The 11,874-nt window shown below is 39.9% G+C and overlaps 3 protein-coding genes and 1 long non-coding RNA gene across 5 annotated transcripts; 2 read left to right on the top strand and 2 right to left on the bottom strand.

The window, feature by feature from the left end:
• The first annotated feature begins 1,018 nt into the window (after positions 1-1,018).
• On the top strand, positions 1,019-2,835 carry LOC129726889 (cell cycle checkpoint control protein RAD9A). The gene is made up of 3 exons (XM_055684095.1): positions 1,019-1,199; positions 1,254-2,140; positions 2,202-2,835. Exons 1-3 carry the CDS (start codon positions 1,166-1,168, stop codon positions 2,805-2,807), a joined length of 1,527 nt encoding a protein of 508 aa, XP_055540070.1. The 5' UTR covers positions 1,019-1,165; the 3' UTR covers positions 2,808-2,835.
• LOC129726891 (uncharacterized) lies at positions 2,835-3,889 on the bottom strand. Its single transcript, XM_055684098.1, has 4 exons — positions 3,707-3,889; positions 3,528-3,650; positions 3,325-3,458; positions 2,835-3,265 (listed from the first exon to the last, which is right to left on the bottom strand). Exons 1-4 carry the CDS (start codon positions 3,878-3,880, stop codon positions 2,842-2,844), a joined length of 855 nt encoding a protein of 284 aa, XP_055540073.1. The 5' UTR covers positions 3,881-3,889; the 3' UTR covers positions 2,835-2,841.
• A 103-nt stretch (positions 3,890-3,992) lies between these two features.
• LOC129726890 (coiled-coil domain-containing protein 1-like) lies at positions 3,993-9,497 on the bottom strand. Of its 2 annotated transcripts, none has more exons than XM_055684097.1 (4): positions 9,163-9,497; positions 5,882-5,967; positions 5,581-5,814; positions 3,993-5,516 (listed from the first exon to the last, which is right to left on the bottom strand). In XM_055684097.1, the coding sequence occupies exons 2-4, from the start codon at positions 5,955-5,957 to the stop codon at positions 4,579-4,581; spliced, it is 1,248 nt and encodes a 415-aa protein (XP_055540072.1). In that variant the 5' UTR covers positions 5,958-5,967; positions 9,163-9,497; the 3' UTR covers positions 3,993-4,578. The 2 variants fall into 2 exon arrangements, with proteins under 2 accessions (XP_055540072.1, XP_055540071.1); XM_055684096.1 differs by having other exon boundaries at positions 5,572-5,814; positions 9,163-9,496.
• Positions 9,498-11,144: 1,647 nt separating this feature from the next.
• LOC129732695 (uncharacterized) lies at positions 11,145-11,866 on the top strand. Its single transcript, XR_008729317.1, has 3 exons — positions 11,145-11,400; positions 11,462-11,556; positions 11,732-11,866. It is a non-coding gene; the product is annotated as an uncharacterized LOC129732695 (long non-coding RNA).
• The last annotated feature ends 8 nt before the right edge of the window (positions 11,867-11,874 follow it).

Raw genomic sequence — 11,874 nt, 5'->3', positions numbered from 1 at the left:
AGAGCATTTGGTATTAGCGTGTGATTTTTGTTCAGTGTAGCACATTCCCTCAAGTTTTACACAGGGGCCTATAGACTATCTCACCGAATTTTTTTAACCTCACTTTTCTGACAGTTAGTGGTAACTTTGTTTACGTTTTGGACTTTGTGCTTTTTTCTGCTCAATTTATAATTGTTCTTAGTGTACTGGCACCTCACGTACAACATTTAAAGAACATTTTGGTCACAATTGAAAAGATTTGCTAGAATTGAGAACCAAACTGCATCACCCGGAGGTAAACAAAGTTACCAGTAGCTGTCAAACTCAGGTGCGTGACGTCACCGTGCGATGGTCTATAAACGTCACCATTTTGCCTACCAACCATAAATTCATCACGGCGTCAATATTTCGTTTCAAATGCTTACAAAACTTCTCTTATTCATTGAAAGTGCACATTGTACTGAAAACAAAAGTTGAGTCACAGACTAACAGACATAACACCTCGAACAAATTTAGTAACACTAGCACCATCTGCTGCCGTGTTCGCGCTGCGTCATGTATTTCGACATCAGCGTCAGCGTTACTGCATGTGTCAAATGGGGAACTACAAAACATGTATGAGATTGCATGACAGCGCCCCAGACGACGTTTTCGCGCGATGAATGTTGTTCGATTGAAAATTTGAAATGAACGTTTTTTGTGGCGATGGAGCTAGGTTTCAGTGCTACGTCTGTTAGTCTGTGGTTGAGTCTTGTTTATTTTTTCATCTCGAAGGAAATTTATTCGAGTATAAGTCTACCGACAAAATGTGATGTTTACTCTATTTCACTTGTTTTAGGGCAAACCAACCAAAAAGTGGGTACCAGAAACGCTGGTACCAGAATCAATGAGTGGTAGATGGTAAATGTATGGAGTTTGACAGCCACAAGAGCCCCCTGGTTTTACATGCGTCTGAGCGTAACGCACCAGTATTTACATTTTTCGGCTTGCGCCAATTTGAAAAATCACGCGAAAAATATCGATATACTGTCAACAACCCTGCTTCTTACGAGAGGATTCGTGTTTTGAAACTTCATTTATTCCTTCATTTATTTGAAAGTTAAATGTTTAAGTTGATGTGTGTTTATTTGATTAGTTAAAAACAAACATCTTCTGAGTATAGTCTCAATGAAAATAACTAATCAAAATGAATTGCATTATAGCCGGACCAAATGTCAAAAGTGTATATTTCAAAAAACTCCTTGAACGTTTAACTAACAGAAAGTTATTTCTAGTTTTAGCAAGGACGGTCAACTTTTTCTCCAAAATCGGCCGGGAGTTAGAGTTGGAAGCGCTTCCCACCGGTCTGTCGTTGAGAGTGGTCAATCCTACTAGTACAGCATGTGCGGTGGCTAACTTTAGTATGCAGTACTTTATCAAGTTCCGACAAGGTGCCAACGATAGTTTTGAAGAGAATAACTGCAGAGTTTCAATTAAGTTTGTGTTAAGAATATTCAAAAGTCTTGCTACAATATTGACTTGTAAAATGTGGCTAGATGTGCAACGGATGAAGATAATTTTTCAGTTCAAGTGTAAATCGGAAGTTACGAAAACTCATACCATATCGTTACTGGAACACGACAACACAAGATCTCTTCGACTACCGAAAGAGTTCTCCAACAAAATTGTTGGGGACTATAAAATAATAAGCAATATTTTGGTTCACTTTCATTCTTCGGTTCATGAAATCACCTTTGATATGAGTCCCGAGAAAACAGTTGTAACTAACTATATCGAGAATGTTTCCAAAGACCGCACAACAATGCGTTCAACGTGTGTCATCGAAAGTTCCTTCTTCAAGAGATTTGATTTGTCAGAGCCTACAAAACTGACCTTCTGTTATAAAGAATTCAAGGCAATGGCACATTATGCTCGTGCTAACCGAATAATGGTAGAAATTAACTTCAACCATCCAGGAACGCCGTTAGTTATTCGTATGCAGAAAGCTAATGTTTTGCATATACATTTAATTATGGGCACGATGATACCCAAGTTAGAGAAGCAAAATCGAAGCGTACAACGAGCCAACAGAAACCTCGCCGGTACTTGGGGAAATGACAAACATGCTGTCCCTGTAGAAGAGCGGGCTAGCCAAAGAATAGATTCTTGCTCCACGCCTATGGTTTGTAATAGATTAATGAGACACACAAAATTGTATTAGTGGGTGCATCTATTTTTTTCAGGATTGCGATCTATCAGAACTTGATGAAATGAGTCAAACGATAAGTCATCTTAGGAATGATGACCCTAGTCAGAGAATTGAACCTGTTCCCTCGATTGAAGCGGAAGCACAGTCCCATGTGAAAAGACATTCATGGATCCCGAAAGTAAACTTAAGCAAAAAATCATTTTCAGAAAGGATCTCCTTCCATGGTCAAACGTCTTCATCGTCTGAAAAATTACGTCCAGTGAATGCGCGCAATCTAAATACCAGTGAACCAGAATCATATGACATTGTCTTCGCAGGTAATAGCGACGATCCGAATTCAGAAATGCAGTCCCAGTTTCAATTGGAACAGCAACCAGCAGAAAAACGCTTCAATCCTGGTCCCTCTGGATCCGAAGCAATGTTTAGAGATACGCAAATGTCTAATGCGCCCGACTCTCCTGAGATAATCTCAATTCCCGAGACTGTGCTCGAGTCGCCGGAAGCTATTGCCGAGCGCAAACGGAAACAAGCAAAAGTTAGGTACATATTTCAAAAGTGCTTTGAAGATACTATCGATCCCCGAGCCGCAGCTCTTGCCGCACCGATACTGGCGGAGAGCTCCGACCCAGAAGACAGTTAGAAAATATAAACGTTTATTTTTCCAGTTACCAGCATTATTTCTTTATTTCAATTCGAAACTGGACGGGCTCGAGTGTTCTCCCCCATGTAGAACCATAAAAATTTAGTAAATTTATCGTTCCGTCATCGGCAGGATCTACCGTTCCCAATAGCTCACAATTTGCTAAACGTTGAAAAGGTTTAAGGGTCAAAAGTAGAGCTGGTTGATCATTTATGATCGCTCTAAGCAACGATCCCCGCTCAACGTTTTCAATCAACTGCCTTTTTTGTCCTTTTGCCTCGGAAATGCTTACATGTCCCCGAATAATAACATATTGACCCTCATAAATGCGGTAAACTCGGCCATATATAGCATGAATACCCTCGTCGTGCAAATAGCCCAGAACATTGCTCATGTACATGGTAATCTTTAAAGTGCCTAGTTTACGGTCGTTTCGTTCACAAAAATGAATTTTGATACTGAAACGGAACGGAACAGAAACTTTACATGAAGCAGACAAACCGGATAACCAACTAACCTGTAGCAATCGGAGCGTTCCTTAGTCTTTCGACCGGGAGCAGTCTGCACAACATTTTTCTTCGAAATAATTCTACGATACCTACGGGATTGGTGATAAAATTTCTCCTGATCTAATTTAGAGTAAGCTGGAGGCTGGTGAAATTTAAAATGTTATATTATGCATTGTTATCGAATTGCAGTTTTTTGTGCACCACAACTTACAACATCAATAATCCGTTCCAAGAGAACCAGATTAGCCCGTTGGATTCTTCTCGCTTCACGGACGCGGCTTTCCCAGTTCAGAAATCTTTTTGCCTTACACTTATAGCTTACACCGAGAAATCCCTGTGATTAACATTGTAAAATTTTATTAAAGTAACCACAGCAAGAACAAGGCCTACCCGTGTGCGATTAATTCGATTGATTCGCTGTAAAAGGTTCTTATTTGTCTTGGCAATTTCCCGTTGGCGACGAATATCGTGCACCAGCTTGGTTGACCGTAGAACATTATCCACATAAAGAATTGGTGGACTGGTATCGATTCTCGGAAAGATTGATAATTTTTGATTGGCCATGTTGTAGATTTAATTGACACTAATAATTGTTTACATGTGCCTACTATGTCATAATAATTGGATGAATGATGTGATATTCTACAGAAGTGTATTTAAAACAACAAAGCAGTAGTCACTTTTACATTATTTCTTTTCACAATTACGTCAAAGTCGAGACCTTCCCTTCTGTTTGCGTTATTTTGTTTTCCTCTGCTTTTAGTCTGGTTTGTCTTTTTACACGCTCAATAAATTAAATAAATAATTTAAATACATAAATAAATAAATTAACTTAACGCTACCGGGTCAGGGGTAAGTTTTGGAGGTGTCTCGCGGTCATGTACAAGTCTTGATTGGTCGTTTCCTCTCGCTTTTCATCTTCATTGTTAATGGCTCGTGAAAATTTAAATTTTCCGTTTTCTTTTTTTTTTCTCTACTTTGAGTTTCGAAGTTTAGATTCAGTTGCAAAAAAATCTTCGTAAATCGAAGATTAGGAAGATGCTGAAATGTTTAGGGGTGGGAGCTCGGCCACACATGAAAATGAGTTAGTATTTTCGTTGGCCTTGGTCATAAGAGTCTTTCTCTCTCTAGCGATCCTTCGTTCTCTCTTTCACTCTCAACTGCTTTTAACCTGTTAGATTTCCTTTCTCTTCTTCTTCTCATTCTTCTTCCTTATCCATTTCTACTCTAGGATGGGGAGTTGTAAAGGAAAACAACTGCACTCACACGTCAGATTCGGCGATTTCCTCCACGGCGCTTTCGTCGATCAGTTCATCGCTGTCCTCCTCGTCATCGTCATCGTCCTCGGGGTCATCGGATTGCGTCTCATTTTCGCTATTCGTGGCAGTTTGGTCAACTTTCTGTGCCGTCGTTTCGTCGCTGTCGTCGTCGTCATCGTCGTCGTCGTCATCGTCCACTAACGATGTGATACCTTCGAAGATGTCGTCATCGTCACTGGTCGGCTTAGTGGCGGTCACGGCTGCAGGAGCGGCAACAACGTCAACTTTATTATTATCAGAGGATAGTGATTGTACCTTTTCTGGCGAACTCTCGTCGTATTCGGCTTCCTCTTCCTCTTCCGTCGCAGGTTCCGTCGCCGGCTGAGCGTTCTGATCAGCCTTCTGTGCTGCAAGGGATTCAACAATCTTGTTAACCTCATTGTTCACGTCAATACCTTCCGGTTTTGGCTTTGGTGGAGCTTCAATCTCATTCTGAGCAGCAGCTGCATCAGCCAAATCTAGAAGAGCTTGAGTATTCTGCACGCTGGCCACTGGTTCCTTTACTGGGACAGGCTTCTTCTTTTGTTTTTTCGATGGGGCAACAACGGGAGCGACGGGAGCTTCAACTGGAACTGGTGCTGGCTCATCTTCATCGTCATCGTCGTCATCGTCATCGTCATCATCATCATCGTCATCGAAAGCGCCTAGAATATCTTCACCGAAAAACCCCAACCCATCGTCGTCTTCATCGTCATCGTCATCGTCATCTTCTTCGTCGTCCTCTTCTTCAACAGCCGCAACAGGAGCTGCGGGTTGACTGACAGCCGACTGTTTCTGTTGATCAGCAACAGCAGGCACCACAGGAGCGACTGCGGCTGGAGCAACCTCATCGTCATCATCATCGTCGTCGTCATCATCATCGATTTCATCTTCAACAGATCCTGAAAACACGTAGAATGGTATCAAGGGCGTTTCACGCCTTCTTTGATAATTTACCGCCAATACCAATCAAGTCGTCATCATCGTCGTCATCATCATCATCGTCGCCATCATCATCCTCGGCTGAGTCGTCATCTCCTAGATCGAATTCGTCCGAATCATCATCGTCGTCATCATCATCGCCACCGGAAACGGGTGCTACAGGTACTGGACCGGTTTCTACTGCTGCTGCTGCGGCATCTGCTACCTCTTCTTCTGCCTGCCGGTGAATAAGTGCTCCTTTCCGCACACTTCGTCCTTCTATACGGGAATCGATCACGAACAAGAAATTATACGCAACTTACAACGGACGAGATGTTCAAATTACCTTCGATTGGCTTCGAGGCAGCAAAAGCAATTATTATCAGAATTAGCAGCAACTCGAGCAGAAATGTGACTTTCATTTTAAATTATCTGAGAAAGAAATAAACGAATAAAAGCTTTGTAAGGTAACACTTCAAAGTCAGCATCCATTCAGAACATATAATAAACACGACCAAAGTCGCATCACCATTATTCAATTGCATCAGTCAAAATATTGCGCGACTACTAGCGAACCTATACATTGGTGTATAGGCTGACTAGCGACTACTGACGGTGGAAAGGAAAGCGCTAATTGTTCATTCGTCCGGACCATCTTACAAAGCTCTTGAACATGCTCATAAACTGATGGTGAATTGAGCGAATACGTGAAAAAAAATCGCACCGAGAAAGCCGCCTACTTAACCAAATAGCGAATATTTATTCGTCTGTCTGCAAGAAAGTAAACTTTCTTTCCGGCAGCCGTCGTCATGGCATTCCACTACCGCGAAAAGTCAGATAAACCTGTTTACAAGATACATCCAGGCAACTTGTTTTGGTGCAGACATCAACACACCAAATTTGAATACATAATTAATGATTTACTTAAGCTTTTTTGGGGGGGTTTCACCGAAAACGGTATATTTCCTCCGGTTGGCCCCATTTAATTTATACCATATGGTAAACCGTCCTATCATTCACGGCATGTGATCATTCAACTGTAATTATTGCATTAGCTCTACTCAGCAGCTTTCATAATTACTAAATTTCACCTCTAGTCTTGTCCAACATGTGGACTCCTATGTTGTATAAGGGTGTTGGAAATGCAGATTAAGTCGATTAACAGCCCGGGGTGGGAAATAAAAAAAGAAAGTGTTACGCGTACAGGGCCATTTCAAGGCCTACAATAAAAGGTGTTAGCAAGGCAGACGAAGCAGATGAAGCTTACACTAGAAGAGCAATCAGATGAAGGGAAAAATGGAAAGTTAAAAAAACAGGTTCCACTGTATAAGCAAGTGCGTACAGCGCGGAGTTCATTGCACTTGGCATGCCCGATTCAGAAGGTTTCGAACGACCTTGAACAGATGGAGAGATTTCACTTTTATCGGAAACGTTCTTTACTATAAATCTTTGCTAGATTTACTTTTTTCTTGGAGCAGCTGAGAACCGTTACAATAAAAACAAAATATCTGCTTCGGATCCATTCGGAGATCTATAAAGCTGTGTACAAAAATATCTTCATCAGAATATTTCGCCGTTAGATTCATTCGTCCCAAAATAAAATTTGATAAACGACGAAAACATCCAATTTGATGCAATTACATTACTCTTCAAGGAATGTTATCAGTTTTGGTTAAAAAAGTTCGTGGAACAATTTGAAATTTCTTGACCTGTAAATAACTTATTCAGTACCCCCTTTTGAAAGTTTCACAGCATTCATTTCAATCCGAAAATAGCAAAATTGCATACCTTATACGTCTTACAAGTCTTTAATGATATGCATTTGAATAATAGACAACATGCTATTTGGACGCCTCCCGACGATTATCAAAAGACTTGAACAAGCAAGCGAGGAACCCGCAATCACGATCCGCTTGCACAATGTTTATCCATTATTTACAACTTTAAACAGTCATCGGACAATCCAATCGACTATAGGTGAATCGATAGCCAAATTCACACAAGCAGTGGAATGAAGCCAAAAAAAAATCAATGCATTAAGCAGTGAAACATGATAACACGAAAACACGTCAGCTAGAGATTTCGTTTTCACTTTTCAACGTTTTACAAGACGAACTTCGCTTTGCGGTCACTCTACTTCGGCTGGTGGTTTCTGTCTTCGATTGACCAAAAGGTGTAAATGAAATGAAGATAAAAAGAGAAAGTTTAGTTTACATCATAACGCGTCACTGTGTGTGCAAGCAAAGCTGGACGTGATTGCCGTTCACTTTTTTGAGGGCCAAAAAAACCTTAATGAAAGCAGAGCAATTACTCCGATGAAAATGGCAAAAAAAACTTTTGTCTCCTGGCGAGAACAGAAACAAGGCCAAACAACAAACGGAATTAATCCAACGCACTGCACAGCAGTTAACAGTTTTCCCGATTAGCGGAATAAAATGAAAAACCGACAAGCATCGCAAGGTGCCAACGGGAAAAGTAATGAAGAAAAAAATCAGTTATGAGAGAGCGATAAAAGCCCCGTGACTGGCTGAGCCGTATAATGTAGAATAACTTACAAAAGCCATCTTTTGATGTCGAATTCATTAGGTGATCTAGATTTTAGGCTGATGCGTGTATGAGACCGTGAAAAGTTACTGCTTTGTGAGCAAAACTTCCCAGCACTTGACCATTGCACATACACAAAACTATGCTTAGTTATCAGCGCACTTACTGTTGAGTGAAAATGTTTATTGATATAATATATACATGGGGACGTTTCCATCACTTGTGATCATAGCTGCAAGAAAAAGTTCAAATGTTTCACCTGGCATGTTCAAACCAATCACTTGTTCGTTTTTTTCGCTCTCTCAAAGTGAGATAATCACAGCACCAGAAACACAGAGAAGAACTAAATAAACCAGCTTCGCATGTTTTATTGTTTTCTGGGTCAGAAAGCATAAACGATGCGCATTTTCTACCGAACCCGTTGCTTGATCGATTTTCCAATATTTGTATGCTAATATTTACTGCTCTGCGCAACTACTATTAACAAAATTGGCCAGAAATTTTGCCAGGCAAATCAATTTATTAACCACATTAATTAACAGATACACCGGAAAACGAGCTGGGATACACTTGTCGGAGATAGCATCGAGAAACACGATATCGATTAAGGCGAACCGGATCCATTTTTCGGCACACCAGCATGTTTCGCTGCTTAATCGTTTCACATTGATGTCCCAACAACTTTCTCTTTAAAAAACTGTTGTATATGATCATCATCATCATCAACAACAACAACAACCGAATCGGGTTAGTAATTTAGAGATAGGAGAGAGAGAAACTGTCCACCGTATCAATGACCTCTGTCGCAATGATCCCTCCGATTTCTCTCATTTCCATATTTAATTCCAAAACTTAGGCATAAAAAACTTGCTGTCTGCTTTCTCGTGAACCTCGAAACCTCAAGTCGGAGAACCAACCCTCCGATAAGATTCGAAGGTCCCTTTCGTTTTGAATATGGTAATCCAATTTATAATCGGCATCGAGTCCAACCGAGGCACAGCTGCATGCAATGTCCTTGAGTGTCCTTCCGTTACATCAGTAGCAGTCCCAACTTTCCCCAATCATCCTCCAGTCAGTACTCACTTTAACTTAAACTATCAGCGTAAAATAGGCTTTATAACACGCCCGGCCTTCCTCTTCGAACAGGAAAAAAACACGACTTTCTTTCACCGATCACTCTGCGCGACTGACTAAACTTTTTCCACTTCTTCGACTCTTAATGAAAACTTTGTATGATGGACGTGTTTTTCGTTGTTCGGCTACTTTCTTTCCCCCGCTCTGGTAAATCCCGCGATGTCGTTCCGTTTCGCTCACTCCCGCAAACACGCTATCTGCCTGCCGGTTTTCGGTTCCAGCTTCTACATCGACAACGGCTGATACGGATGATGCTCACGCGCCCGAAACGATGTTACTCGTTCAACGTCTTCAGAAAAAATGTGTTACAAATATTCAGTAATCCGTTCTTTGCTGCCTTCCTTCCCCAGTAGTTGGCATGGGTACATGTGGGTCTCAAAACCGGCCGCGTATTAGCTGTATTTGTGTGCGGACCCCACAATTGTTCCACTGTATGGGTAGATGATGGGGTTTAATCTGGATTGAGCTCGTTCGCTCCTACTAATGTCAGGTTTATAATTATTGGTCTCAGCGCGACTGCCCGCTGATAGCATTTTCCGATGGTTGGGTTAGAATCTAGCGCATCATCTTAATACAATTGTCTTTATAGATTAGAAAATAACATAATTTGCTTCAAAAGTGAACTGCTTTATATGGGATAAAATTTATTCTATTTGTCTAAAAAAAAATATATACATACTATACTTAAGGTGAATCGGGACGTGGTCGCGATCAACTCGGATTTTGCAATCTAATTTTTTCTTGATTTATGAAGACTACGTACATGAAACTTTGATCAATTGTTTTTTTTTTTTTTTTTTTTTTTTTTTTAAGGGGGGATTTGTTAGTAGCTTAAGTATTTATGATAAATATTAGTAAATAATGAGTATGTGTGTCCAATCACAAATGGTGACTTCTCAACACTGTTAGAAATTTGTAATTTTAATTGTTAGGATTTGTTTGCTTTCGCAATTAGGACTTATCATTCGTAGGGATTTAAACCTACTTGTCAGAAAAGAGGAAGTAAACTTACAACTAACCTAATTGCTAACTTATTGGCTATAAAGAGAGCTAATCGTAGCAATTGAGGATTGCAACGATTTTTGTCGAAAATTGTCAAGAATTTTATTTGACATAGCTTCTAATGGTTCAACACCAGTAAGTCTATGTAATTCGAGTGTTCCGAACCAAGGAGGACGCTTCCAAATCATCTTCAGAATTTTATTCTGAATCCTTTGGAGCGTTTTCTTCCTTGTTGAACAGCAACTTGACCAGATCGGTACAGCATAAAGCATTGCTGGTCTAAAATTTTGTTTGTAAATCAAAAGTTTGTTCTTCAAACAAAGTTTAGAATTCCTGTTAATGAGAGGATATAAACATCTCGTATATTTGATGCACTTGGCTTGTATACTCTCAATGTGCTCTTTGAAAATAAGTTTTTTATCATAAATTAGTCCCAAGTACTTAACCTTGTCGGACCAACTTAAAATAACCCCATTCATCTTGACAACGTGATTATTGTTTGGCTTGAGGAAAGAAGCCCTAGGCTTATGCGGAAAAATTATCATTTGAGTTTTAGAAGCATTGGGAGAGATTTTCCACTTTTGCAAGTAGGAAGAAAAAATATCTAAACTTTTCTGCAATCGACTGCATATGACACGAAGACTTTTCCCTTTTACGGAAATGCTTGTGTCATCGCAGAACAATGACTTTGTGCATCCTGGAGGCAAATCAGGAAGATCTGAAGTGAATATGTTGTACAGGACTGGACCCAAGACTGAACCTTGAGGTACACCTGCTCTGACAGGAAATCTATCAGATTTTGAATTCTGATAGACAACCTGCAGAGTTCGATCAGTAAGATAATTTTTTAAAATTTTGATTAGGAAAATTGGAAAATTCAAAGTTTGCAATTTCGCAATCAAACCTGTTGGCCATCCCTAGCTGGCCGCGCACTCACGATCCAGTGTGCCCCTCGATTGATCGAGCGAGATCGATTTAACACGATCGCTTGTGACGGATGACTGACAAGACGGTAGGTCTGTCATCGGCTGGGTAAGTGACAATAGAGAGTAACAATCTAAAAGCCGATATAACGTGTGCTTGCAGCTCTACCACGAAATATATTGTTCTTAAATACTATTACCTAAATACTTGCGTGAAATTAAACATCTAAATACTTAAAACTAATTAGATTAAACTTACCTAGTGAGTATTCCTACTTAAAATTATATTACATCTATACTTAATATAAAAATCGTTATTATAGAGTGCTTATAGAGATAGCCAACCTTAAACATAACCTAGAAGAATCTCTGTTATCTGATTCTAAAAATACGGTTAAAATTATAAGAGGGACTAAACGTGAGTACAACTAAACTTAATAGCCTAATGATCACCTTATTAAAAATTCAAATCTTCACCAATAAACATCAGATAGAAATAAAATGAAAACTTATGTAGATTAAGGTTATACACGATACACAGTTAAACAGATTTAAATAGGCAACAATGTACTACAATATGCTATTTATTTCAGGAAAATTATAATATCCCCGAGACATCGTAAGACTACGTGTTTTTGATATTAAAATTACGGAAGAAACCCCCTCAGTCTGTTGCCACTCGCAACATTTTATAATTTTCGTTTACGCGAACGAATCGAATTATGTACGGTAGCAG

This window comes from Wyeomyia smithii, chromosome 3 (genome assembly GCF_029784165.1).
Source record: "Wyeomyia smithii strain HCP4-BCI-WySm-NY-G18 chromosome 3, ASM2978416v1, whole genome shotgun sequence".
NCBI lineage: Eukaryota > Metazoa > Arthropoda > Insecta > Diptera > Culicidae > Wyeomyia > Wyeomyia smithii.
This window is presented reverse-complemented; position numbering and strand designations above follow the sequence as displayed.